At 39.8% G+C, this 25115-nt stretch overlaps 1 protein-coding gene across 4 annotated transcripts in view; it reads left to right on the top strand.

Annotated features, from left to right (window-relative positions):
- Positions 1 to 25115, top strand: part of SRPX2 (sushi repeat containing protein X-linked 2) — a 473560-nt gene that overhangs the window by 307861 nt on the left and 140584 nt on the right. For all 4 annotated transcript variants that reach the window (XM_044057516.1, XM_044057515.1, XM_044057517.1 and 1 more), the window contains one exon: positions 24020 to 24153. In XM_044057516.1, coding sequence (XP_043913451.1) covers positions 24020 to 24153 — 134 coding nt within the window. The remainder of the gene's footprint in view (positions 1 to 24019; positions 24154 to 25115) is intronic.

Raw genomic sequence — 25115 nt, 5'->3', positions numbered from 1 at the left:
CCAAAGAAGTTATGTCCATAAGGTATAAATACTGGAAATCGCAGAAAAACAAAGACTCCTCAACTCTACTCAGTAACCAGGCAAAATGACTAATAACCAGAGATAAAAAAGCCCACTACCTCCACCTACAAAGCCAACATAAAGATAATCCCCAAAAATTGTGGTCCTCCATTAACCAACTATTAAGCCCAGGCTCTCAAAGCAATCCATCCCCTGACCCAGATAAAACCCCTTCCCAACTTGCCCCCCTCTTCAATTCCTACTTCATTGACACCATAGCTAACCTGACCAACACCTTTCATACAGTTAACAGCACCACCACCAAGACAGCTGATGACCAAATCATCCTAGAAAACAATCCTACCCTAGAGTACAATCTAATATTCTCCCCCATACCCACCCCCACAATAAAAAAAATGTTTACTTAAGCTAAAACCCTGTATTCTGGCCCCTGACAATCTACCCCCATACTTGCTGCAGCTAGTTGCAAACTCTATAGCTTATCCCATCAGCATACTCATTAACAGATCAATTAAATAATTCCTTGTCCCAGACATCTGGAAAAAAATGCTTACATTCTTCCCTTACACATGCATGGCACCAACATAGACACCACAAACTTTTGGCCCATACCAATTCTCTCAACCCTCTCTAAGGTACTGGAAAAATGCATTAATCCCCAACTCCCCAACCTCCTGCTTGAAAACCAAGTTCTATCACCCACTCTGCATGGTTTCAGACCAGGACACAGCACCACCACTGCCCTCCTCTCCTTCCTTGATACAGTTAACCGGGCATGGGATTCTGGCAAAATAATCACTTCTCTTTTCCTAGACCTCTCCAAAGCTTTTGATACCATTTCCCACACCATCCTCCTCTCTAAACTATCCTCTCATCACATTTCACCACCTACCCTACAATGGCTCAATAGCTAACTCTCCAATACACAGCAATCCACCAAATGGCAACAATCTTACTCTCCCTTCCTCAGTACTTCCACAGGGGTACCCCCAAGGCTCTATACTTGGTCCTCTCTTATTTAGCATCTTTATTAACTACTTTCACTCCACTCTCCCACAATGTTCAGTAATCCAGTATGCTGATGACTCTGCTATAATATGCACTGCTAATTCCAGCACTGAACTCCAGCAAATCACCCAGAATGCCCTCACCTCTACTGAATCTTGGATGCTTCACCATCATCTTGTCCTATACCTGAAAAAAACTAAATTAGAACTTTTTATCCCTAAGAAAACCACCCCCCCTAGATAAAAAAGAAAAAACTCTTCACTATACAAGCCCAAGACAATTCCACTATAGATGTTGTCACACATACTAAACTACTAGGCATTATTATAGATGAAAACATCAAAAAATACACCAAAAGTGTGGTATGCTCTACAGGCACCAACACTTTCTTAGCATGTATACTAGAAAAACCCTTGCAACCACCTTTTTATTACCTTCTCTCTTTTATGGTGCCCCTCTCCTCACTAATATCCAAAAATTCCTCAAAAATCCAAACCTGATATGTGTTACAACAAAATAGCCAAATTTGCCACCAAGACCAAATTCTCATCCTACCACTGTAACGCACTGAAACAGTTAGGCTGGCTGGAACTCCACCACCATCTCTCATTCACTCAACTAACTACAGCACACAAAATAATGCAGACCCACAGACTGTCCTGCTCTCTCGACACTACTTGCCAAATAGCAACCCAGCAGGCAACTAAGATCTGAAAATCATCTACTAAAAGTAGAAAAGCCCGCCTTACCTGCTGATCAACTCCCCTGCTCCTTTCACCATCCCCAAACTATAGAACTCAATTCCACCTTCTATAAGAAACACAGGTAACACCACCACCTTCAAAGAAATACTGAAAAATCATCTCAACTCCTCCTTCTCCTTATATGTGAACTAAACTGCTTTTTGCTACTGCTGACTGATGATATTTTCTCCATAATTATTATTTTTCATCACTTGTTGATACTGGTACAATAATGCTGATTAATGTATCTCTATTTATACCCTTCTGGTAACCAACAAAATTTCTGCTTTTATGTATATATTCTGTATATATTACTGTAATCACTATGTGTAACACTGTATCTACTTTTGTCCCAATTAATGTTTAATATTTTCTGTATCTATGTTCTTATTGGAGCTTTCATCCTTGGGCCTCCACTGAAAATGGACTCTTTTAGGCCCAGTGGACTTTCCCGGTAAACAAATGCAATAAACAAAAATAAATAAATATTACATCACATTTTGAAAAAATATAGTTAGTTTAATAACATTTGTTAATAGTAAATCATAATAAATAACCATAATAAATAAATGAAAATAAGGGGTGGGGAGAGGAAGAAAAAACATTCCATTAATGGCATTGCAGATTATATCCCTGAAAACACTGATAATAAATACTTTACAGGTGTGTCGTGTCAGTTTTGGTACAGTGACTACATTTCTCCTATAGCTGATGTAGCACGTACATACCTCTCAAGCTGTTAGCATGGGTAAGTATGGGCCAAGCAAATGCAGGTACACAACTTGAGAGAACAGTTTCACATAATGTGGACTTATATAACTACCAAGATGTTCTGTAAGCAGACTTGGTAATACATTGCATTCCAGGTGGTCTTTCCCTGGTAATCCTATGACAGATGGATTAGGCAGTTTGGTACTTTTCCGTTATCGGGGCAACAGTTCTAACGTGTGCATTTTATGTCTTGAATCAAAGTTGTAGCTTTTTGTGGTAAAGCAGCAAGGACTGCACTAGTCACAAAATAATGGTCTGTATTAGTGCCACTTTTCATCCATTTCCCGAAGACAGAGATGTTAACACTGTCCTTACTAACTTCAATATAAAATCCCCTGTAATCACGAACCTAGTACCTTCCATCTGTTTCGTGATTTTGAGTTAAGAGACTGAAACTTAAATTTTGGAAAATGGATTCGGCAGTATGTTTCCTGACATCTGCATTCTGTGGGATCTTGTCCTCAAATAAATAGCGTATACAACTCTGAACTATCCCTGTTTTTCAGCGATGTTTGTGATTTTGACTCCAAATGTTGCTGTTCTCCACCCTAAAACTGAGAATCCAATTGCGGAAAGGTGGTGGATCACCCTGAAATAATAATGGCAGAAGTTATATTTAAAGAATTGGTCTGCTTCAGAAAATACACCTAATTCAAATCCTTTTATTGTGTTATTGCAGCCAATATTTAAAACGTGTCCTTTTAGGTTTGTTTGTGATTCAGGAGGTGCGAAATTAACGGCAATGAGAAAGTGTACTTTTCGGACCTCGGTAACTGCGTTGCACCCCACAACTCCCCAAAACTAACACAACCACCACTGCCTCTTCATGACACCACAGACGTTTCTTACAAAAATAAGTTGACAACTTCGGGAATGTACCAGGTTAACTTAAGCAAAGCCGTAAAATATGTGGAGTGAAATAATTGTAAGCAAGGAAGACTCTTCTTTCTGTCTTTCTCAGGTTCTGGTTGGTGTTAACATTCATGCCAACATTTGTCAGGGGCCTTAAGTGCTGAGTATTAGATCATTGAGAGCGCTTGCTAAGATTACAAGCACTCATTAGAACTGTTGCCCCGATAACAGAAAAGTACCGGCAATTTTAATTACATTACAAGAAATCGTGACACTTGAGAGGCATGTTTGCATACAGTACATAAACTAGACAGCCGTCATGGCTTAGCTGGGAGCCATGGGGATAGAGCCCAATAGCTGTGACTGCGGGGGACATCTGCAAATAATGTAATAATTGACTGCAGCAACTAAGTACAGACATTCAAGGAATGCAATCATATTGCAAATAAACAGATTTATTTATGAATCAGCAATGCTGGTGAATACTTTCTTGATATTGATTTTAAAATTCTGTGAAATCTAAACAGAGTATCTGCTCATTATATGGGCTACCTCACCCATATACCTTTTTGTTCCTGGGGAGAAAGAAAATGTGAGCGTTATGTGACTGATGCTGAAAATGTAGTGCTACACCCCACTGGATGTGAACCCAGGACTGTGTGTGGAAAATGTACTGTGTATAAGGTATTTAACAGACTCAGCTACTGAGTCACTTCTGAGTACTGAGTGACTGATACTGGCCCAGAGACAACCGGGAACCATACTATGAGCTGAGCAATACAAGTTACAGGACATTCTTCTTGCATTCTAGAACTATTACAGTGTTATAACTGACTGCAGTGACTGTAGAACATACAAGCATGGAATACAACCGTACTGCATATATTAATACAGCTTTATTTTAGAATCAACAGTGCTGGTGAACACTTTTTATTGTTATTGTTATGAAATATCTGTGTGAAGTCCACACACAATATCTGCTCATGGAGTGGGCAACCTCACCCATATACCTTTATTAACTGAGGTAGGAGGAAAAAAGAGCATTATGTGACTAATATTGGCCTGGAGACAGCGTTGGACTGTATTATGAGTTAAGAAATACAGTTTGCAGGCCATTAGTTTTGCATTCTACAGCTATTACAGTGTCACACTTGACTGCAGCAACCCTACCATAGACAATCAATGCATACAGCTCTACTGCAATGGTTATGACAACACAATCCTGCTGTACACCATTTTGTTTACTGTTACTGATATTGTTTATTGCACTAGTTGTTATTGTTAATTTATTGCACTACAGTTGTACATGCCCATTTATTGCACTACAGTTTTTCTTCTGTATACTTTATTGCAGTAAATGCTTTACTCCTTCTTGTTTATTGCATTACAGTTAGCATAATACATCCATACTTACCACACTCACGGTGCAACATGGCCAGGCGCCCGGCATGGGACTCGACATTGCGAGCCCTCTCAGCTGCAGCTGTTGGGAGAGAAGCACACCATTATGCATACCAGTTTTGCAGACATTCAGCTTGCATATTGGTAAAAAAGAGCACAAATTACTTACATATTTGTGAGGCATTCCCTGCTCTAGCTTCTTGGACCCAGGTGTCCAAGGTTCCCCTCTTTCTCCTTTTCAGGTCATCATAATGGTGACAACACTGCTCACCTGTATGAGGGATACCAGTAATACTGGTTGTGAAGATTGGGTGAAAATAGGTGAAGGCTGCTAGCCTAGCCAGATAGAATTTTGGAGATAATTCTGTCATCTGTAAATATTAAAGTAAACCACAGGCTTATTGTCTTAAATGGTAAAAATAGTGTTACACGTGGAACTGAAAAAAAAAATGTAACAACAGTGCATTCTACCGACCAAGTAAAGCATGTTGTGACCCTTTGATGTTAAAACTCGGAGCCAGTAAGTCTAGAGTGAGACATCCTGCCTAATGTTTTATGGCCAGAGTTAATGGCCATAATTTGCATGCATAAATATCTGTTATTGCTCTGGTTTCTGCCCAGAGATGTAGAATGTAAATGTAGTTTATTTTAGCCTGGGAACCCAGGGAAGTGTGAAGAATGATGTAATGTGAACCAGGAATGTGATTTTAAAAAGAGAGAGAATCAGAGAGCATTAAGCATTTTTGTCTTGACCATCCAATTCACCAGCACTGTCTTGCTCTACATGTAAGTTTATCTCAGACTTGTGTTTTCTCTTAGATGTGATGTCAGAGCTGTACTACTGAATTATTTTAAGTATTTCTCTGTGATCTCTGAACTCTTCACTAGCACTGTGTAGTAAAAAGTATTGTCTTGTGTTTGGACTGTTATTAAATATTTTTTAAACCCTTCCAACTGTGGCTGTTTTTGCAGAGATAATTTAAGCTCTTTAGAGTACTTACATGCCTTTGGTAAAATTGTACAAAGCCACTCCAATAGCTTTAGCCTGGGCTATACTACCAATTGGATAATAATTTTGCACAGTAATAATTGGACACCCCTTTAAGGGCCTTTGAGTAGCTGATAAATACTAGTGGGTGGTGGCATCTGATACTACCATATAGTCTGGGAAAAAGTGGCACAGCTGGCAAACCTGTGCCAGCCTTCCCCAGGAGTGTCTGTGTGGTTGTATAAACTTTTCTTAAAGTGTGTGTGTGTGTGTGTGTGTGTGTGTGTGTGTGTGTGTGTGTGTGTGTGTGTGTGTGCATGTGTGTGTGAGCTACTTGGGCAGGGACATGAAGCACTGGTTGGACAGAGAGGGTGCTGGAGGTTTTAGCTTGCCCACTAGACAGATCTGGACCCTATAGCTGTGCCAGCGGAGAGTCTTACTGGGGACCTGGAGAGCAAGGGAGCGACCAGCCCTGGACTGACTGTGATCTCTGTGTACTCTTAAGGGAATTTTGCACTTTACTGTGTATATTTATCCTTTCCTCTTATATGAGATGCCCCTCACTGGTGTTAGTGGTGAGGATTGAGGCTCCTTAATTGCTGGGCCAGGGCATGGGTGTCACACTGGTGAGTTCCCTAGCCAAATAGTCCCAGGCCTCCACCTTACATTCTGAGCCCTGGAACCCACCCTGCAGCAGCCTAGATTCATACTTTTTTATCAGGAGCTCAACAGTGACCCTGGGCTTCTGAATACCGCACTTCTGTGCCAGAAAGCACACACCTTCACCAACACTGCCTGCCATATCAACAGTCGATTGAACTCCAATGAATGGTGCAGAATTCCTGCCTTTTGCACATAATATTGGGTGTTTTCCCGCCCTTACACGTCATTGAACAACAATCAAAAAAGCCCTGTGTCACTTAGCAATGAGTAAATCAGCTAAGCAGAGCTGATCAGTGTGAAAACTCTCATAACTGTGGTTTTGGCAAAGCTTAGCACCGCACAAACATTAGTAACCATTGGCATGTTAGCATGGTTGAACAAAGCTTAGCAGAGCGCAGCAGTGCCGTATTTCACAATTTTGTTATTAAAATAAACAAAAATTGTACATTAAATTACAAACATGTTCTCCCTGCTATGGATTCAAACCCAGGACCTACTACACATAGGGGTGTAACTCTACCCATTTAGCTACTCAGATATTATGAAAACTAGTATACCTTCACATATACTACTAGGTTACCTGTTAGCGTTACTGAGCACCATGCCATGCTGCTCAAACACACAAACAAACCTATAAATAAATAATTGATTACATCTGGTTTCTATTTTTAGATGTCTGGCAGGTGTTGGCTATGTATGTATAAGCGGTGCTTAGCTCTGTGGTGCCGCGCAAACAATTACAAAAAAAAAATTATAACGGAAAAAATAAAATAATTGTGATAATTGATTACATCCAGCTTCTATTTTTACATGTGTAACAGGTGTCAGCTGTCTATATGTAAGCACGGCTTGTCATTGCTGCTTTCCATTCCACTCTGCACAAACATGCAGAAAAATAATAAATAAAACCATATAACTTATATATTACACATTTAACACAATTTACAGCATTTCAATAGTGATGAGGTGCATTACAGAGAGCCCCAACCTATATATAATATCTGATCAGGCATCCACAATCACGGGTAGTCTCCACACATCTCCCTACACTGATTCATTATCCCTGTTCCTATGCTGTCCCTCAGTAGTTCCCCATCATTAATATGCATGGCATGCTGCCGAGGGGGAACCGTGGCCGTATACATGGATACATTCCATGTAGGCTCTACACAGAGCCTACATAGAGTTTATTAAATCCTGGGGTTAGTAAAAAAGCCAACAGATGCAAAGGGCAGACTTGCTATAGTACATGTATGCAATGGAGGTATAGAGGCTGCTGTACCTTCTAGAAGTAAGCCAAAAACAAACTACAGTGGTGGAATCCTAACCTTAGTAAGGTACATAATAAAAGGAAAAAAGCCTCCAAACAGGTTTTGTGCCTCATGAATGGAGGAAAGCAACAGTCATCCCTCTGCACAAAGGTGGGTCATCTACAGACCCTGGAAACTACAGACCCATAAATCTCACTAGTCTTATATGTAAATCCATGGAAAGAATTATCATCAAGATGATCAAGAGAGATACAGTAAACCTCCAGTTTGGTTTCGTCAAGGGCAGATCATGCCTACTCAACCTGGTGAACTTCTTTGAGAAGGTCACCAAAGCAATGGATGAGGACAAAATCGTTCATACTGCCTACCTTGACCTGGCCAAGGCATTTGACACAATACCCCACTCGGGCATTATTGACAAACTGGAGAGGTTAGGTACAAACCCATATGTGACACAGTGGATGCCCAACTGGCTCACAGACATGACCCAGGAAGTTAGAACTGTGGAGTCCACCTCTACAAAGAGGCCAGTCACATGTGGAGTCCCTCAGGGATCAGTCCTTGGACTGCTCTGTTTTGGCATTTACTTCTCAGACGTCAATGTCAGTGGTCTCTAGCTGACTAAATTTGTAGATGATTGCAAATTAGGGATTGTCAATGAATGTCACTGACACAAATGTTCTCCAGAAGGGGCTGACACAGAGAAACAACTGGTGTCAGAGCCATGGACTAAAACTAAAGGCCAAGAAATACATAATAGTATCCTTTGGAAAATCATCCATCCCTGCTAACTATCATATTAACAACACACCCCTTAGAGTTGACCCAGTAGTCAGGGACTTAGGGACTCACATAGTTAGTAATCTAGCCTTTGACTATTACTTGTCTACAGTGGTGAGGAAATCATTCTATGTTGCACAACTTATAAACAAAGGTATGGCATCTAAATCCAAGGAAGTCATTGTTCCACTGTATTCGACATTCATCAGACCTATCATTGAGTACCATGCCCCCTTTGGTATGTACCTAACCAGGCATATCCAACAATTGGAATGTCCACAGAGGTTCCTCACTAAAAGAATACAGGGCATAAGTAAAATGTCCTATGCAGAATGTCTCAAGGCCCTATCCCTGTATTCTGTCTCCTACAGGCTTTTGAGGGGAGATCTATGCCTGGCATACAGAGCATTGTCAGACCTCACTATGATGGACCTCCTGCATATCCACAAAACAAACAGCACCAGAATTACCCATTCTAAAGACTTAAACCTTGCCTGTGATATAAACAGGGCCTGCTGGAGAGACAGGTATGTATCCCAGAGACTACCCCATCTATGGAACAAGTTCCCCATCCATGTGAAGCAGAGCTCCTCCCTAACCCAATTCAAGTGCAACTTGTACAATTAGATGGGAAACTGGAAATTCATCCCTGGTTTGGCACCTATGTCTCTAATGGACCCAGGCAACCTGTAAATGGTTTATCTCCCAGGCCCCTGCTTACACTTATCAAGGGTATCAGAACTTGTCAGAGATTTGGGATGCATGGCTAGGCTTAAAAACACCCTTGTGGTCATTAGCCTTGTAAACACTTATGAACCTATACGTAGTGGCTAAGATCAAGAAGAGCAACTTCTGTTATGATAGGAGCTCTATATTTAAACTAAACAGGACACTAAGAGTCCAACAAGGTCAATTATGAGGTCAAGACAGTCTCACAGATTAAGGACAACCAGAAGGCTTTCTAGAGCTATGTCCAAAACCTCAAAAACAGTGCATGTCAGTGTATCAAAATGGCGTTCAATGGTGCCACATTCACTGAGCAGAGCGACACAACAAATTTGCTGGCAGAAAATTCAGCTCAAACTTCACTCCCATTCCCCCCTGCAGCCCTTCATGAAATACCTACTAGCATACCCCCCCCCCCCAATTATTAACAGGGAGCAGGTCCTGGCAGTGCTTGCCAAGGCCAAAAACACAGCATCAAGGGGCCCCAACAATATGCCGGGATGCCTCCTAAACAGCTGGACCCATGACCTATCAGGATCTCTTGAATCAACTTTCAACTGTAGCCTCAAAACAAGCTTTGTATAATGAGAATGGAGTACTGCAACAGTTATCCCACTTCACAAGGGTGGCCCATCAACTTACCCCAGAAACTACAGATCTATTAGAATGACTAGTCTGATATGCAAAGCCATGGAATGAATTATCATGGAAATGATCAACAAAGACATGGGCAACCTTCAGACAGTGGACTCAACCCAGTTTGGCTTTGTCATGGGAAGATCATCCCTACTAAACTTGGTGGATTTCTTGGAGATGGTGAACAAGGCAATGCATGAGGGGAAAATGGTGCATGCCAACTATCTGGACCTGGCTAAGGCATTCACTGCAATACCCAAGTGGGATATAGTTGACAAAGTCACCAAACTGGACATAACCCCCCTACATAACTTACTGGATTATCGCTGGTTTACAGATAGGGACCAGGAAATCAGGCTTGGTGATACCACCTCCATGAAGAGACCAGTCACCAGTGGGGTACCTCATGGCTCTGTGCTGGTACCGCAGCTATTTGGCATCTACTTCTCAGAAGTAAAGGTTAATGTGATGGGACTTTGGCTGACCAAGTTCACAGATGACTGCAAACTGGGAGCTATCATAGATTCCCCCATGACTCAAACATCTTACAAGAGGGTCTAACACAGACAAATGACTTGTTGCCAAAGTCAGAGACTAAATCTCAATGCCAAGAAATGCACTGTAGTAAATTTGGGGAAAACTGCCACCCAAGCTAATTACTCTACTAATACGACACCACTAAGAGTTAACCCAGTAGTCAGGGATCTGGGAATATATGTAGACAGTAATCTGGCCTTTGACCAACATATGGCCAAGGAAGTAACAAAATGCTTCTGTGTCGCCCAGCTTATAAGTAAGGGCATGCATCCAGGTCCAAGGAAGTCATAGTGCCACTTTATTCAGCCCTTATTAAACCAATCATCAAGTATAATTCAGTACGAAAATCATTCTATGATGCTCAACATATAAGTAAGAGGATGGCTTCCAGGTCCAAGGAAGTTGTAGTGCCAGTTTATTCAGCCCTCATCAGACCCATCTAATGAGTATAATGCCCCCGTTGGCATGTACCTGACCAAACATATGCAACAGTTGGAATGCCCACAAAGGGTCCTCAACAGGAGAATCCAGGGTATAAACCCATTGTCCTATATGGATCACCTTACAGCCATATCCTTACATTCTGTCTCCTACAGGTTACTGACAGGCAAGCTATGCCTGGCATACAAGGCATCCTTTGACCCAGCTCTGGTAGACCTTTTGCACATCCACAGAATGAAGAGCATCAGAACCACTAGATCCAAGGATTTATATTTTGCCTGTGGCATAAATAAGACATGTTAGTAAGACAGATATTTGTCTCAGGGGATCCCCATATTCTGGAACAGGCTCCCCACCCATATGAAGTACAGTCCATTCCTAACCCTATTTAAGCATAACCTTGACCAATGGATGAGAAACTGGAACTTCACCCCATGTCTGATAGACAGAGGCAGACAATAATGCCCAAACTAGCATCCCCCACATGACCTCTAGAAATGTCATAACTACCATACCCCCTCCTAATAAATGCTCATGATACAAAGGGACACAATTGGCTTGGATTGCAAGGCTAGGCTTATAAAGGCCCTGTTGGTCATTACCTAGTATATTACTATGAAGCTATGAACCTATTATGAAAGATAATGGATCACCCACATATAACATTTTGTTTATATTTCATATTCTTTTTCATCTACTCTGAGACGTTCAGACACATTTTCCTTTGATGTTAACTTACACAAGATGGCAAGATCCACTATCAGTCATACTGTCTACCTGCTATATCATTATGAAATTATAACCCATCCCCAATCATACTAGAGCATCATTTATTCTATGTCATCAGTCATACCACAGCACCCGTCACACCTGGATACCAACAAATACCCATTATAATATGGGATATGTCATGTTACATTACCCATTATAGCACAGTGTCCATCATTCCATGGTACTATCATACTGTGATATATATCATATTACAGAGCCTACTATACTATGGCTTATACATTTCACAGCACTATCATAACAGAGTATACATCATTCTGTGGTGCTCATCATACTCTGATATGCATCATATTACACAACTTACCATACCATAGCATACATCATGTTATGTCACCCCTTAAAGCACATCACCCATCATACTACAACTTCCATTATTTTAAAGTACCCATCATACGCTGGTGCACATCATGTTACAGCACCCATTATATCACAGTACACATCATACCACAGCATTTATTATTCAGTAATACCTATCATACTGGGGCATGTCCCAACATCCATTATGCCACCAAATGCGTTATACCCCAACAAACACCCATCACACTGCTATACCCCTTCATATCATATAGCACCCAAAGATGGGTGTCATTTAGGTGGTCAAGAAGTAAATTGGTCAAACAGAAAAAGCCAGTAGATATGATCAAAAATTGAACTGATTGCATACTACTGTTTTTTTCTATGCAAGATCGTAAAACGGAGGGTGGAGGAGTAGAGAATTTGCCCTTTCCTGACTTTATAGTGATCTCAAAGTTGGTATATATAATTATCAGGAGATGTGGAGGGTGAAGCTTGACTTGATCCACTGAAAAAATAGTATTTACTATAATTTTTTATTCATTTGTTTGAGTTTTGAGTTGATGTTTTGAAGTGCGTTGTCTTTAGTATTAGACCAAGTGTCATACACTCACCATAATATGTATCAGGCATCAAACTATGGTAACCACTCTATCACATAGCATTCTTCATACCATGAAACACATCATTCAACACCATCTATTATATCACAATTCTCATCGTATCATGATAAATTTCATAGGACAGATCCCATCATACCACAATGTCCATTACAAATGTCATATTATGACCCTAAATATGCTATGGCAAAAATAATGCCACAACAGCTATGGACTTCTACTATATCACACCAGTCATTCTTCACCCACGCTACATCTAGTAACTTCTCCATTCTAGTAGGCTTAGTGACTATTTGTGAATAGCCATGTTCCTTACTAATACAAACCAGCTCTTCAAGTATCCTTTATCCAAGTAAACTTTGGGGCTATTTGAGTTACCTGCAGCAGTATCAGAGCTATTCAAAAGTAAATAAATATTAAGGTGACTGCTAACCCCTCTTCATTCCTCATACCATGGTGATGTTACAGCACCCACTACCCAACTGAACCCATTGTAGCACAGCAGCCATCGTAATATGGTACCCGTCATACCCTAACACACACCATGTCATGATATTCACATGACTATATGACACTCTCCTGACTACTCCAATTTCAGACCAATTGCCATCCCGTCACCATTATATAAAATATTAGAAAACTGTATCCATTCACAATTACTTCAATACCTTACCACAAAAAGTCTTCTTTCCCTCACACAACATGATTTTTATCCCAACCATAGCACCATTACTGCCCTACTTGACTTTGCTGATACCATTAATTAAAACAGAAATACTGGAAGCCTAGTATCGCCCTTATTACTAGATGTGTCCAAAGCATTCGACAATGTCTCATACTGTAAACTATTATTAAAACTCTCCTCCCTGGATCTCTCCCCTTCCTCCCTCTCTTGGTTTAACAGTTACCTAACAGATAGATTCCAAGCAGTCAAACGGCAGCAAGAATACTCATCACTCATATCCATTGCTGCAGGAGTTCATAGGTGTGTACTAGGCTAATGGCCCTGGAGCCTTTACAAGCCTCGCCTATAGGATTACCCTGGCATCGTGCCACCCGACCTTAGTTTCCAGTACCTCTGTCGAGTAGAGCCACTGGAGTGATTCATGGGGTGAACTTTCTATTTCCCATCCACTCATCAAAGATTTCTCTTGAAGAGGGCCAATGAGGTGCTCTGTTTGACATGTATGAGAAGTCTGTTCCATAGCATGGGCAGTCTCTGGGTTATGAACCTGTCCCTCCAGCATGTTCTGTTGATTGCGGTAATGAGGTTGAGGTCTCTGGAGGGTGTAGTGCAATCCACTGAACACAGAAGGTGTTATAAGAGATCTGGGAACACAGGTTGGCAGCAACCTCTCTTTTGACCACCACACTGCCACTGTGGTCAGAAAGTCCTTCTATGTGGCACATCTCATTAATAAGGGTTTTGCATCCAGGAAGAAAGAGGTCATTGTCTCCCTCTACTCTTCCCTCATTAGGCCAATCATCGAGTACAATGTCCTATTTGGCATGTACCTCACTAGACACCTGCAAAAACTGGTGAGGCCACAAAAGTACCTCACAAAGAGGATCCTAGGCCTTAAACACTTGTCCTATATGGACAGACTCAAAAAACTCCAACTATTCTCTGTCTCATATCGCCTACTTAGAGGCGATCTCTGCTTGACTTACAAAGCCATGCCTGACCCAGCTGTTAGAAGTGCTACATCTAAAGAAATCCCAATCCCTCCACACCACATGCTCCAGAGACCTCAACCTCATTACCACAATCAACAGAACGTGCTGGAGGGACAGGTTCATAACCCAGAGACTGCCCATGCTATGGAATAGACTTCCCATACATGTCAAACATAGCACCTCACTGGCCCTCTTCAAGAGAAATCTTGATGAGTGGATGGGAAATAGAAAATTCATCCCAGGGATCACTCCAGTGGCTCTACTTGACAGAGGCACTGGAAACTAAGGTCAGGTGGCACAATGCCAGGGTAATACTATGGGCTAGGCTTGTAAAGGCTCCAGGGCCATTAGCCTAGTACACACCTATGAACCTAAAAACTAAAGTTTGACAGTCATATAAATTACTGTATCAAAAATACGAACCAAAAGCTTGGCTTACTATACCGTAACAAAATATATCTCACAACAGAGGCAAGAAGGTTACTCTCTCTTGCTAATCTCCTACCCTGTCTCTTCTATGGATCCCAAATGCTCACTAACCTACAGGCAAGACTACTGAATAAGATGGAAAATACATATCACAAAATATCTAGATTCGCCAACACTCAGCCTAAATCCCATCACTGCCTGGCCTTGAAAACACTGAACTGGCTTGAGTTTCCCATTCAACTTCTTTTCTATCAACTTAATATTATCCACTCCATCCTCTACAAACCCTCCTTCTACCCTAACATTTCCAACATCTTAAATTACTACCTCCCAACCAGAAAATTTAGAAGCACCAGCCAAAACCTCCTTGACATTTACAAGCCTAAAAAATCAATTGGTGAAACCCTGTACAACTATTTTCTGTCTATCCACTGGAATAAGCTACCTTTAACAATCAAATCTATCACACAGCCCCACCCATTTAAAATCGTCCTAAAAGTCCACTTTACTAATACCTGGACTTGCTCCCGTATACAACCACTGTGAACTTAATCACCTGACCCCTGTTGTATACAGCCCCTTCTCAATTCATACTTGATTCTAGCCACAGAACTCTAACTCCTAATACCTTTTTCACTATATTTCTTCACTACTCATATTTACCTCCCTCCCTTCTTTTCCTACTTAGCTTCCTCCCTTTCTCAGATTTCACTTGATTCTAACTACTACTACTCTCCTCTCTTATTTATACATTAAAAAAAATCTCTAATTTTTCCCTCTTTTACCCATAGCCACCCCACTTTTTTTTTTCTCTTGACACTTTACCTTTTTCTATCACCTGCTCTATCAATTTCCCCTCTGCTTCTGATTCTGATGTACATGCTGTTGCCTGTAAGAATTAAGATTTGATATACAGTACTTTCTGTACTCTTATCTTAAACTCTGAGTTAATTGTCATTACTTCCCCTCTAAATGGGGAATTCCTTATGTATTGGAGATATATGAATGACTTTATCATATTGTTTAATTGCCTTTTTGTAAATAACACATTTTAAACTCTCATGCTACAAGTGGGAATCCAAGCAATATAATGCATGTTTATATCACCTCATGTATACCGTACTGTTTGTAAATATTTTTATGGTGTATGTAATACTTTGTGGAGCTTTTCTCCCCAGGCTTCTGCTGAAAAAGGGTGCAAGCTCAGTCAGACATTCCTGGTCAATAAATGTCAAATATATAAATTCACTCGTAGGCAATGGCTTTGATAATAGTACCTTGTGTACATGCAGTTACATGTAACTAGGCATTCCAGACATTCATGTGGGGAAGGTAGCAGGGAAAAGACCTAAATGATTCCCACACCTCTAACAGAAACCAGTAATATGGTTACTTCAGGAAAAGAGCTAGATAGCAGTAGAAAGCCTGAACTTGAGCTAGATGTCATTAGGAGATGGACTTCTTCTGGAACACGTTACTTCAGGAGAAGATTTGGTTGGCAACAGTAAGTCTGAATGTAATCTACACTTGTAGAGTAATACTGGATTTCCACAAAAAGAGGAACCAGAAAGGACAGCAAAGAAATACAGTGGATATAAAGTGTACACACCCCTGTTAAAATGCCAGGTTTTTGTGATATAAAAAATGAGACCACAATAAATCATTTCAAAACTTTTCCCACCTTTAATGTGACCTATAACCTGTACAATTCATTTGAAAAACAAGCAAATCTGTTAGGGGAAAAATATAAAAAATAAAAAAATTGTACAATACGCTGGTTGCATAAGTGTGCACACCTTTAAACTAATACTTTGTTGAAGCACCATTTGATTTAATTAAAGCATTCAGTCTTTTTGGGTACACACCTGCCATCAATTAAAGAGACTGTGATTAACCCGAAATAAAGTTCAGCTGTCCCAGTAGGATTTTCCTGACATTTACTCAGTTGCCTGCTACAGCAAAAGCCATGGTTCGTAGAGAGCTTACAAAGCATCAAAGGGATATTATTGTTGAAAGGTGTCAGTCAGGAGAAGGGCTCAGAAAAATTTCCACAGCATTGGATATACCATGCAACACAGTGAAGACAGTCATCAAAAAGTGGGGAAAATATGGAACAGTGATGTTGCAAAGAACTGGATGCCCCTCCAAAACTGATGAAAAGAAAAGACAAGACAAAAACTGGTCAGGGAGGCTGCCAAGAGACCTACAGCAACACTGAAGGAGCTGCAGGAATTTCTGGCAAGTACTGGTTGTATACTACATGTGACAACAATCTCCTGTATTTTCCATATGTCTAGATTATGGGGTAGGGTTGCAAGACGGAAGCCTTTTCTTACACAGAAAAGCATCCAGGTCCAGCTAAAATTTGCAAAACAATACATCAAGTCTCCAAAAAGCATGTGGGAAAATGTGTTATGGTCCAATGAGACCAAGGTTGAACTTTTTGGCCACAATTCCAAAAGGTACGTTTGGCACAAAAAAACCCACTTTGCATCACCAAAAGAACACCATCCCCATGGTGAAGCGTGGTGGTGGCAGCATCATGCTTTGGGGTTGCTTTTCTTCAGCTGGAACTGGGAATTTAGTCAAGGTGGAGGGAATTATGAACAGTTCCAAATATCAGTCACTTTTGGCACAAAACCGTCAGGTGTCTGCTAGAAAGCTGAAGATGAAGAGGAATTTCACCTTTCAACACAACAATGACCCCAAGCAACCATCCAAATAACAAAAGAATGGCTTCACCAGAAGAAATTTAAAGTTTTGGAATGGTCCAGCCAGAGCCCAGACCTAAATCCAATAGAAAATCTGTGGGTTGACCTTAAGAGGACTGGTGCACAAGAGATGCCCTCGTGATCTGACAGATTTGGAGCACTTTTGCAAGAAAGAGTGGGCAAATATTGCCAAGTCAAGATGTGCCATGCTGATAGACTCTTACCCAAGAAGACTGAATGCTGTAATTAAATCAAAAGGTGCTTCAACAAAGTATTAGTTTAAGGGTGTGCACACTTATGCAACTAGCTTATCGTACATTTTTTATTTTTTATATTTTTCCCCTAACAGATTTGTTTGTTTTTCATTTGAATTGTACAGGTTATAGGTCACATTAAAGGTGGGAAAAGTTTTGAAATGATTTATTGTAGTTGCATTTTTTATATCACAAAAACCTGGCATTTTAACGGGAGTGTGTAGACTTTTTATATGTGCAAGTTCACCTCTTGGATCTCAGTTTATAGGATTTGAGGGCGGTAGTCTGGAAGGACCCTGACTCTCAATGTTCAGTGCTTTCCTTTGCAAATTCAGAGTCTATAAAAGGTCTTTAAACAGTTTTCTACCTATTAAAGTGGAATCATAAACTCCTGTTACCTGTCCCATTGTATAGACCATTCTTATTAAATCCCATAAGTTTGCATGATTCTAATTCTAAGTAAAAAAAGCATTCTGCCATCTGCTTGCCCAACAGTGAAATGTTTTTCTTAGAATAAAACTTAGTTAGCTTAATATCTACAAATAAGTTATTTTTAGTCACCACTTGCTCTTTTTTTAATATTACCCCCAAAGATGCCCCATACACATCATGTGTACATTTTTTGGAGGATTTTATTACCTCCTGCATTGTCCTATGGTTCCATACCCAGCATCTCATACCATTGTTGGTTCAGGGGCCACCCCCAAAACCCTCTGGACTAACTCTAAAGGACTGGGGTTAATGCAAAACTTGAGGGGGGCCTGGTGGTCCGGCCGTTCACAACCATGAGGGGTAGGATTATTTTATGTCTTACCCTTTTTACCTCCCCTTCCTCTGGTCACTTTCTGATACATCTGAGAGATGGACATGCAGTGTAGACATGTAGCATATCATCTCCACAGAAGCTCAGCCTTGTGCCCAACCTATCCCCCCTTTGATATATGCCTCCTAGCATGATGTCCTCAGTCTCCATCAGTGATTGTCACAGAAGATGCTGAATGAGCCACCCACCTACCCACCAAGGATGGTAACAACCATCACTTCCTTCTGGTCCATCAGACACCTGAATCGCTAATCGAACCCAGTTCATCTGGGATGTAGTTAGGGCTTTATCCTCTATGCCTCTGGAGCAGCTCATTCTATGCACCTTTAAAGACTGTAATGAGATCTCCCCTGAGCAGCCTATAGTTAATGGAGGACATAGTTAACTTCTGCAGTTAATTCATATAGCTGTACTTCCTTAAACCCTTGATTTTGTAAAGTAAAACATTTCAGTAATCTTTCTAATCTTGTTATTTGAGGAAAATTACAACAAAAAACTGAAGTGCTATTTTCTATTATTGGTCTGATCACTGATTTATACATTGGGATGATGCCATAATATCCCTGCTTGTTACTGTGTGAAGGACGTTTTTAAGCTCATAATAACATCTCCTTGCTACTTCCAATAAATTCTGATCAAAAGAAAACACCTTACCTGGATTCAGTTTACCAAAATGAAAGGCCTTGGATGTTATTTTATAAAAAGTGGAGCATCCTTCCAATCTATTCAAGTAACATTGCATTATATGATCTTTTAATCATTTGTGACCTATTACCCTATTTTAGAGTTGTCTGCAAACTTATTTATCCAAATTTATGTTGTTATTGGGAAACAAGACATAAAGATAGTAAATACTGTAAGGCCTAAACCAGACCCCATAGACACCTCTAAGTTAACTCAGCATCTGAAAGGATCTCATCCATTCTACCCATTTTCTATTGTGTAACCGTACCTGTTAAACTTTTTTTTTCTAACCTTGCTTTTAGGATCTCTCTATGTGGCACACAAAAGCCTTTGTGATATCTAAATAGATGGCATCCATGATTACCTTGCAGCTTGGTAAAAATTTAAGAGATTAGTTTGGCAGGAATGGCTCACTGTAAAACCATTTTGATAAAGATCCAGTGCAGGTGATATTGTATCAATGACTAATGAATTCATCACCCTCTCAAAGATGTTTCCTAGAACACGTCATGCTTCTTAGCCTGTAGTTGTCCACTGATGTTTTATCGTCTCCCATAGCAACTGGTACTACTAGTGCTTCTATTTCAGAATTTCTGGAACTAAACCAGATTTTAAGGTTTCCTGAAATAAGAAATGTAAATATCGTTGTCAATAATATTTATCAAAAATACCCATTAATGCTATCAGGCCCAGCTGCTTTGCTTAATAGTGTTTATTGCCAATGCTAGTACATTTTTGGAGTTTAAAATGCACAGCTAAGGACTTTGCTAGGGTCTTAATTCTGCCTTGAACCATTAAGTTTACTAATTTATTTTAAGAAAACCTTCGTCAGAACTGCAGGATCAGTCACAGCACTTTCATTAACTAAAACATGTATACTAGACTGATTTTCTTTTCTGTATTGTCTTAAGAGCCTGTAAAAAATGTTTCTATTACCAGCAGTGTGAAATGTCAGATTAATTTCATATTTACTTCTGGTTAACTGCAAGAGAGTCTTAAAATGTGTCCCTTGCATTTTGATATCTATGCTTATTCTTCATGCTTAATTTCTTTTTATATGTCTTCCAATAATAGTTCTTACTTTTTCTAGACCATTGGCCCACAATGAACACCCCTTTATTACATTCAGAACTTTAATTTGAAATGTATTGTGCAAGATTATTCCTGTTTGCATATTTACATTTTCAAGTGAAATACTTACTCATTTATTTTTGGAAAAGTGAATTATTATTCAGTTTTAAGCGCTCATCACTGGTGATTGTTTATCTATGACCTTAACAGTTTGTGCACTGAATGGGTACTGTTAACTGTTTTGGTTCCACCTATCAAAGACTGCTTGTTCAGAGTTGAATGGTACTCTTCAACTATTTAAAGGCTGACTTATTTTAAGGGCTAACAGTGATTTGTTTTCTTGGTTTGCTAAATATGTCTGGCAGCAGCATTACCATGGCATGGAGAGTGGAGGTTAGTACAGGAAAGTTGTCATTTTACACCCCTTCACGGAAACTCTCTGTGTGCGCGTGTGTGTGTGTGTGTGTGTGTGTGTGTGTGTGTATATACATGCATGTATCAGTATCTGCAAAATACACAGCCTGCATTAGGAAAGCCTGTCATATCATGACACTCATCATCATCATCATCAGTGGAACAGCCCACATAGCCAGTTAACAAATGAGAAATAAAAATAAATACTATGGCAAACATCATACTATAACTCTCCCCTTAGTACAACACCCATTATTTCATGATACCCACTATATCAGAGTACCTTTGCAAAAATTATATGAAAGTAATCATACCATGGCTCTCTTCACACTGTGATACCCATTATATCATGGTATCACCATACAACAACACCAATCACATCATGGCATCCATTGCACATTGGTACAATTCCTATCACATAATGCAATAAACTTGTCATGTCATGCCACTCATTATTATCACTAAAAAGCTCCATGGAACACCCCAATTACCAAGGAAGATAATGATAAATAATTACATGAAAGATGTCACACTAAAGCACCTACTTTTCTACCATACCCATTATGCACTGCACAGATTTTATCACAGTAACCATCATACCATGGCACCCATTATACTATGGTAGTCATTATACTACAATATCCATTGTATCAAAGTACTCATCATACCACAGTTAAACCACAGCAACATAGCAGAGATCATAATGTGGCACCCACAATATCATAATACCTGTAAAACCCAACACACCCACTGCAACATACAACATCATAATACAGCACCCCTCACACCATAATACTTGTAAAAAAATATAATGTTCACAGTGAAACAACACTTATACTACAACATTGATCATACCACATAGGCCATTTGACCACATTCCTGACATAATTCACCCCATTATACCATGGAGACCATTAGACCACATTCCTATCATAGAGTATCCCCAATTATACCCTGACATCACTCATGTCATGGAGCTTATAATAACATGAAAGCCAATATACCACATCCCCATTTTACTATAACACATATTATACCATGACACTTAATATACCATGGGACATATACATCAAATCTATTGTCCATTGGCACCCATCATATCATGAGGGCCCTGTCATACTATGGCATATCACTTGCCACACCCATTACACAGGGCACCCTTTATGCCATGGCAGGCATCATAATGCAAAACATATTGAATAATGAAACTCATCATACTATGGTACCCATCACATCATAACATCCATTATGTCACTGCACAGATTGCAGCACAACACCAATTACAGAGTAGCACCCATCTTGACAAGACCCATCCTAGTATATGACTCATTATACCATAGCAGCCATCAAAGCATGAAACCCAGCATAGTATGTCACTATCAGACCACAGCACAATACATTGGTACCCCTTATATTATGACACCTGTTCTATCATAGAACCATGTAATACTCATCACAGTACAAACCCATTGTATGCTGCACCATTTATGCCATGCAGCTATCACACCACTACATCTATCATGCCAAGAATCCATCACACAATGGTGCCCATTGTGTCACAACTTCCATTACTCACCAGCACTCATCATACCATAACATTCATCATACTACAAGACAACACAATGGTATCACTTATGCCATAGCACCATTCCCATCACAGAAGCCAGCATAGTATAGTACTCTTCACATCACAACACACACTGTACACTGTATATGGCAACCATCACATTACTCCCATATAAATCCATTACATTATGATCCCATTGCACCACAATACTGATTACACACTAACACCCATCATGTGCCATTACATGGCAGCCTTCCTGCCACAACATGGCATCCATCATAGTACGGCGATCTTCCTGCCACAACACCAGTTATACATGGCACTCATGACACAATAAAGAGTATCACATCACAACACACATATCATGGCACTCACCATATCATGCCAGTCATTGCACTTCAGCACTAATTACAAGGTGACATCATGATAATATGGCACTCATAGGACTGCAAAATCTATTGTATCATGGTACCTATCATATCACAAAACATATTACAAGCATGGCATGGTATCTTCCCTCAACATCCAATATGGCATGACAGTCATCATACCATGGTACCAGTTGAATCACAAAACCCATATTGTGCTACTGCTCATACCATGGGACCCATAATTCCTTTGGTATGCATCATATCACACACATCATACAATGATATGAACCATATCACACACACATCATACCATCGTATACATCATATCACATATACTCAACCACACATCATACCACAGTATGCATCATATCACATGTACACATCACACCATGGTATGAATCATACCACACACACACACACACACACACACACACACACACACACACACACACACACACACACACACACATATATCATAACATGGTATGCATCATATCACATACACATATCATACCATGGTATACATCATGTCACAATAGCCAGCATACTATGGCACACATATCACAGCATAGATTCTGTCACTGTAAACATCATACCATTCTATCCATCATATGATACCGCTTATCGTAACAAGACACACAGCATACAACAGTGCCATCCAACCATGATATCTTTCTTATACTGGTGCTCATCATATCATGATGTCCATCATTCCATAGCACCCATAATGCAAAAGCACCATCTTATGCATCATCACATACTAGCATATGTCATAGTGAAATGCGTAACCTCCCATGGTACCTATTATACCTCATTACCATTCTCTGCTCATTGTAGCAAAGAAGCTCTACTGTCCATGTTGTCTTTGTCTCACTTACTAAGATTTCTGCAGCTATTTCCAAATGCAAGCGACTGGAATGGCGGCTTGAGGAAAACATTCAACATCTCTGCCATTCAGACTGATCCATTCTACAACAATGTTCCTTACAGAGCTAACTGCACATAACCCATGACTGCATCCTATCCTAGTAAGATACACAGATCAAAGATGATTTGAAAATTTGTAATGAGCTGCTTTGCTTCAAGATCATTTAATAAAAGTGAGCAAGAAGTCCAGTAAAAATTGTGAAATGTTTCTGCTCAAAATACCATTTTATGTCAAATAAAATAAGTAATATAAATAAAACTTCCACACCATAGAAAGTGGAAATGCCTGTATTTTGAAGTTAAACTACATTACTAAACATAGATTTGTTCCCTAAATCAATTACCTTACACATCTACTTTCTCTGTTATTTTATTATTATGTTTTTACTTGTTACTTTCTGAATTTGGTAGGTATTTTTAGCTTTATGTCTTACTGTAGTCTTTCCTTTATATGTCTATTTTTCACCTATAACATAAGCATAAAAATGTTAGTATAGAAACAGGCAAACCACAACTCTTTCTGAGCATTCTAATATTTGTTTCTTTGCAGCTATGGAAATTAAAGTCGATGTAACTTCAGTTGGCGCTTTTATGGATCAGTTTTATGAAAAGCGGCATCTACTTATCTTATCAACTCCTGATGCTTCAGATCGGAATTACAAACTTCAGGTGCCTATGCTGCAGGTCAGTATTTGCTGATTCCTTAGAACTGATATAATTTCATAGTTTTAATTATCATTATGCTTGATTATAACTGTCAGAATGCTGTGGTTACAAATTGGTCCTGTTCCTACATTAATAAGTTTTAACATAACTGACCTTTTGTGAGCATTTCTGAATCCCAGTCCTTAAGCCACTGACTCAAAAGGATTATCGTCATAAGGTCAATAACTGAATATAATGCCTCCCTTGGCATGTACCTGTTCAGATACACTAAAAAACTTGAATGGTCACAAAGATCTACCTTACTAAAAGGGTACAAGGCCTAAGCAATATGTCGTACATGGACCGACTCAAAGCCATTTCACTAAACTCGGTATCCTACAGACTGCTAAGATATGACCTATGTCTGACATACAAAGCATACCTCAACCCATTACTGATGAATTTACTGGACATCAGCAAGTCAAATGGCATCAGAAACACTTGATCCAGGGATCTAAATCTCTTCTGCAGCATCAACAAAACAGTTTGGAGGGACAGATATATCTCGCAGAGGATACCTCTGCTGTGAAACAGACTCCCCATCCACATAAAACAAAGTTCATCCCTGCCCATATTCAAACACAACTTAGATCTATGGATGGGAAACAAAAATGTTACCCCAGGACTACCCCCTGTACTACTAATGGACAGATGCAGCTCCTAAATGCTTTATCCTATGCATAGGTCTTCTCAAAGTATCTATGGTATGATCCCAGTTATTCTCATTAGGATAATATATAATTATCAACCATGGGATGGTAAGGCCAATCTATAACCAAATGGGATAGGTTATTTTGAGCACAAAAAGGGAAACTGGATAGGCTTAAAATGGTCTGCAAGGGCAGCTAGCCTAGTCCTTACCCATGAGCCTATGAATCTACAGACCACTATCAACATTTAAAAACTATTTGTATGTCACTTAATGTCTAACATATATGGGT

The sequence above is a fragment of the Protopterus annectens genome, chromosome 15.part0 (genome assembly GCF_019279795.1).
Source record: "Protopterus annectens isolate FY-2018-M chromosome 15.part0, PAN1.0, whole genome shotgun sequence".
NCBI lineage: Eukaryota > Metazoa > Chordata > Ceratodontiformes > Protopteridae > Protopterus > Protopterus annectens.
Note: the sequence above shows the minus strand (reverse complement) of the source record. Positions and strands in the feature narration are given on the sequence as shown.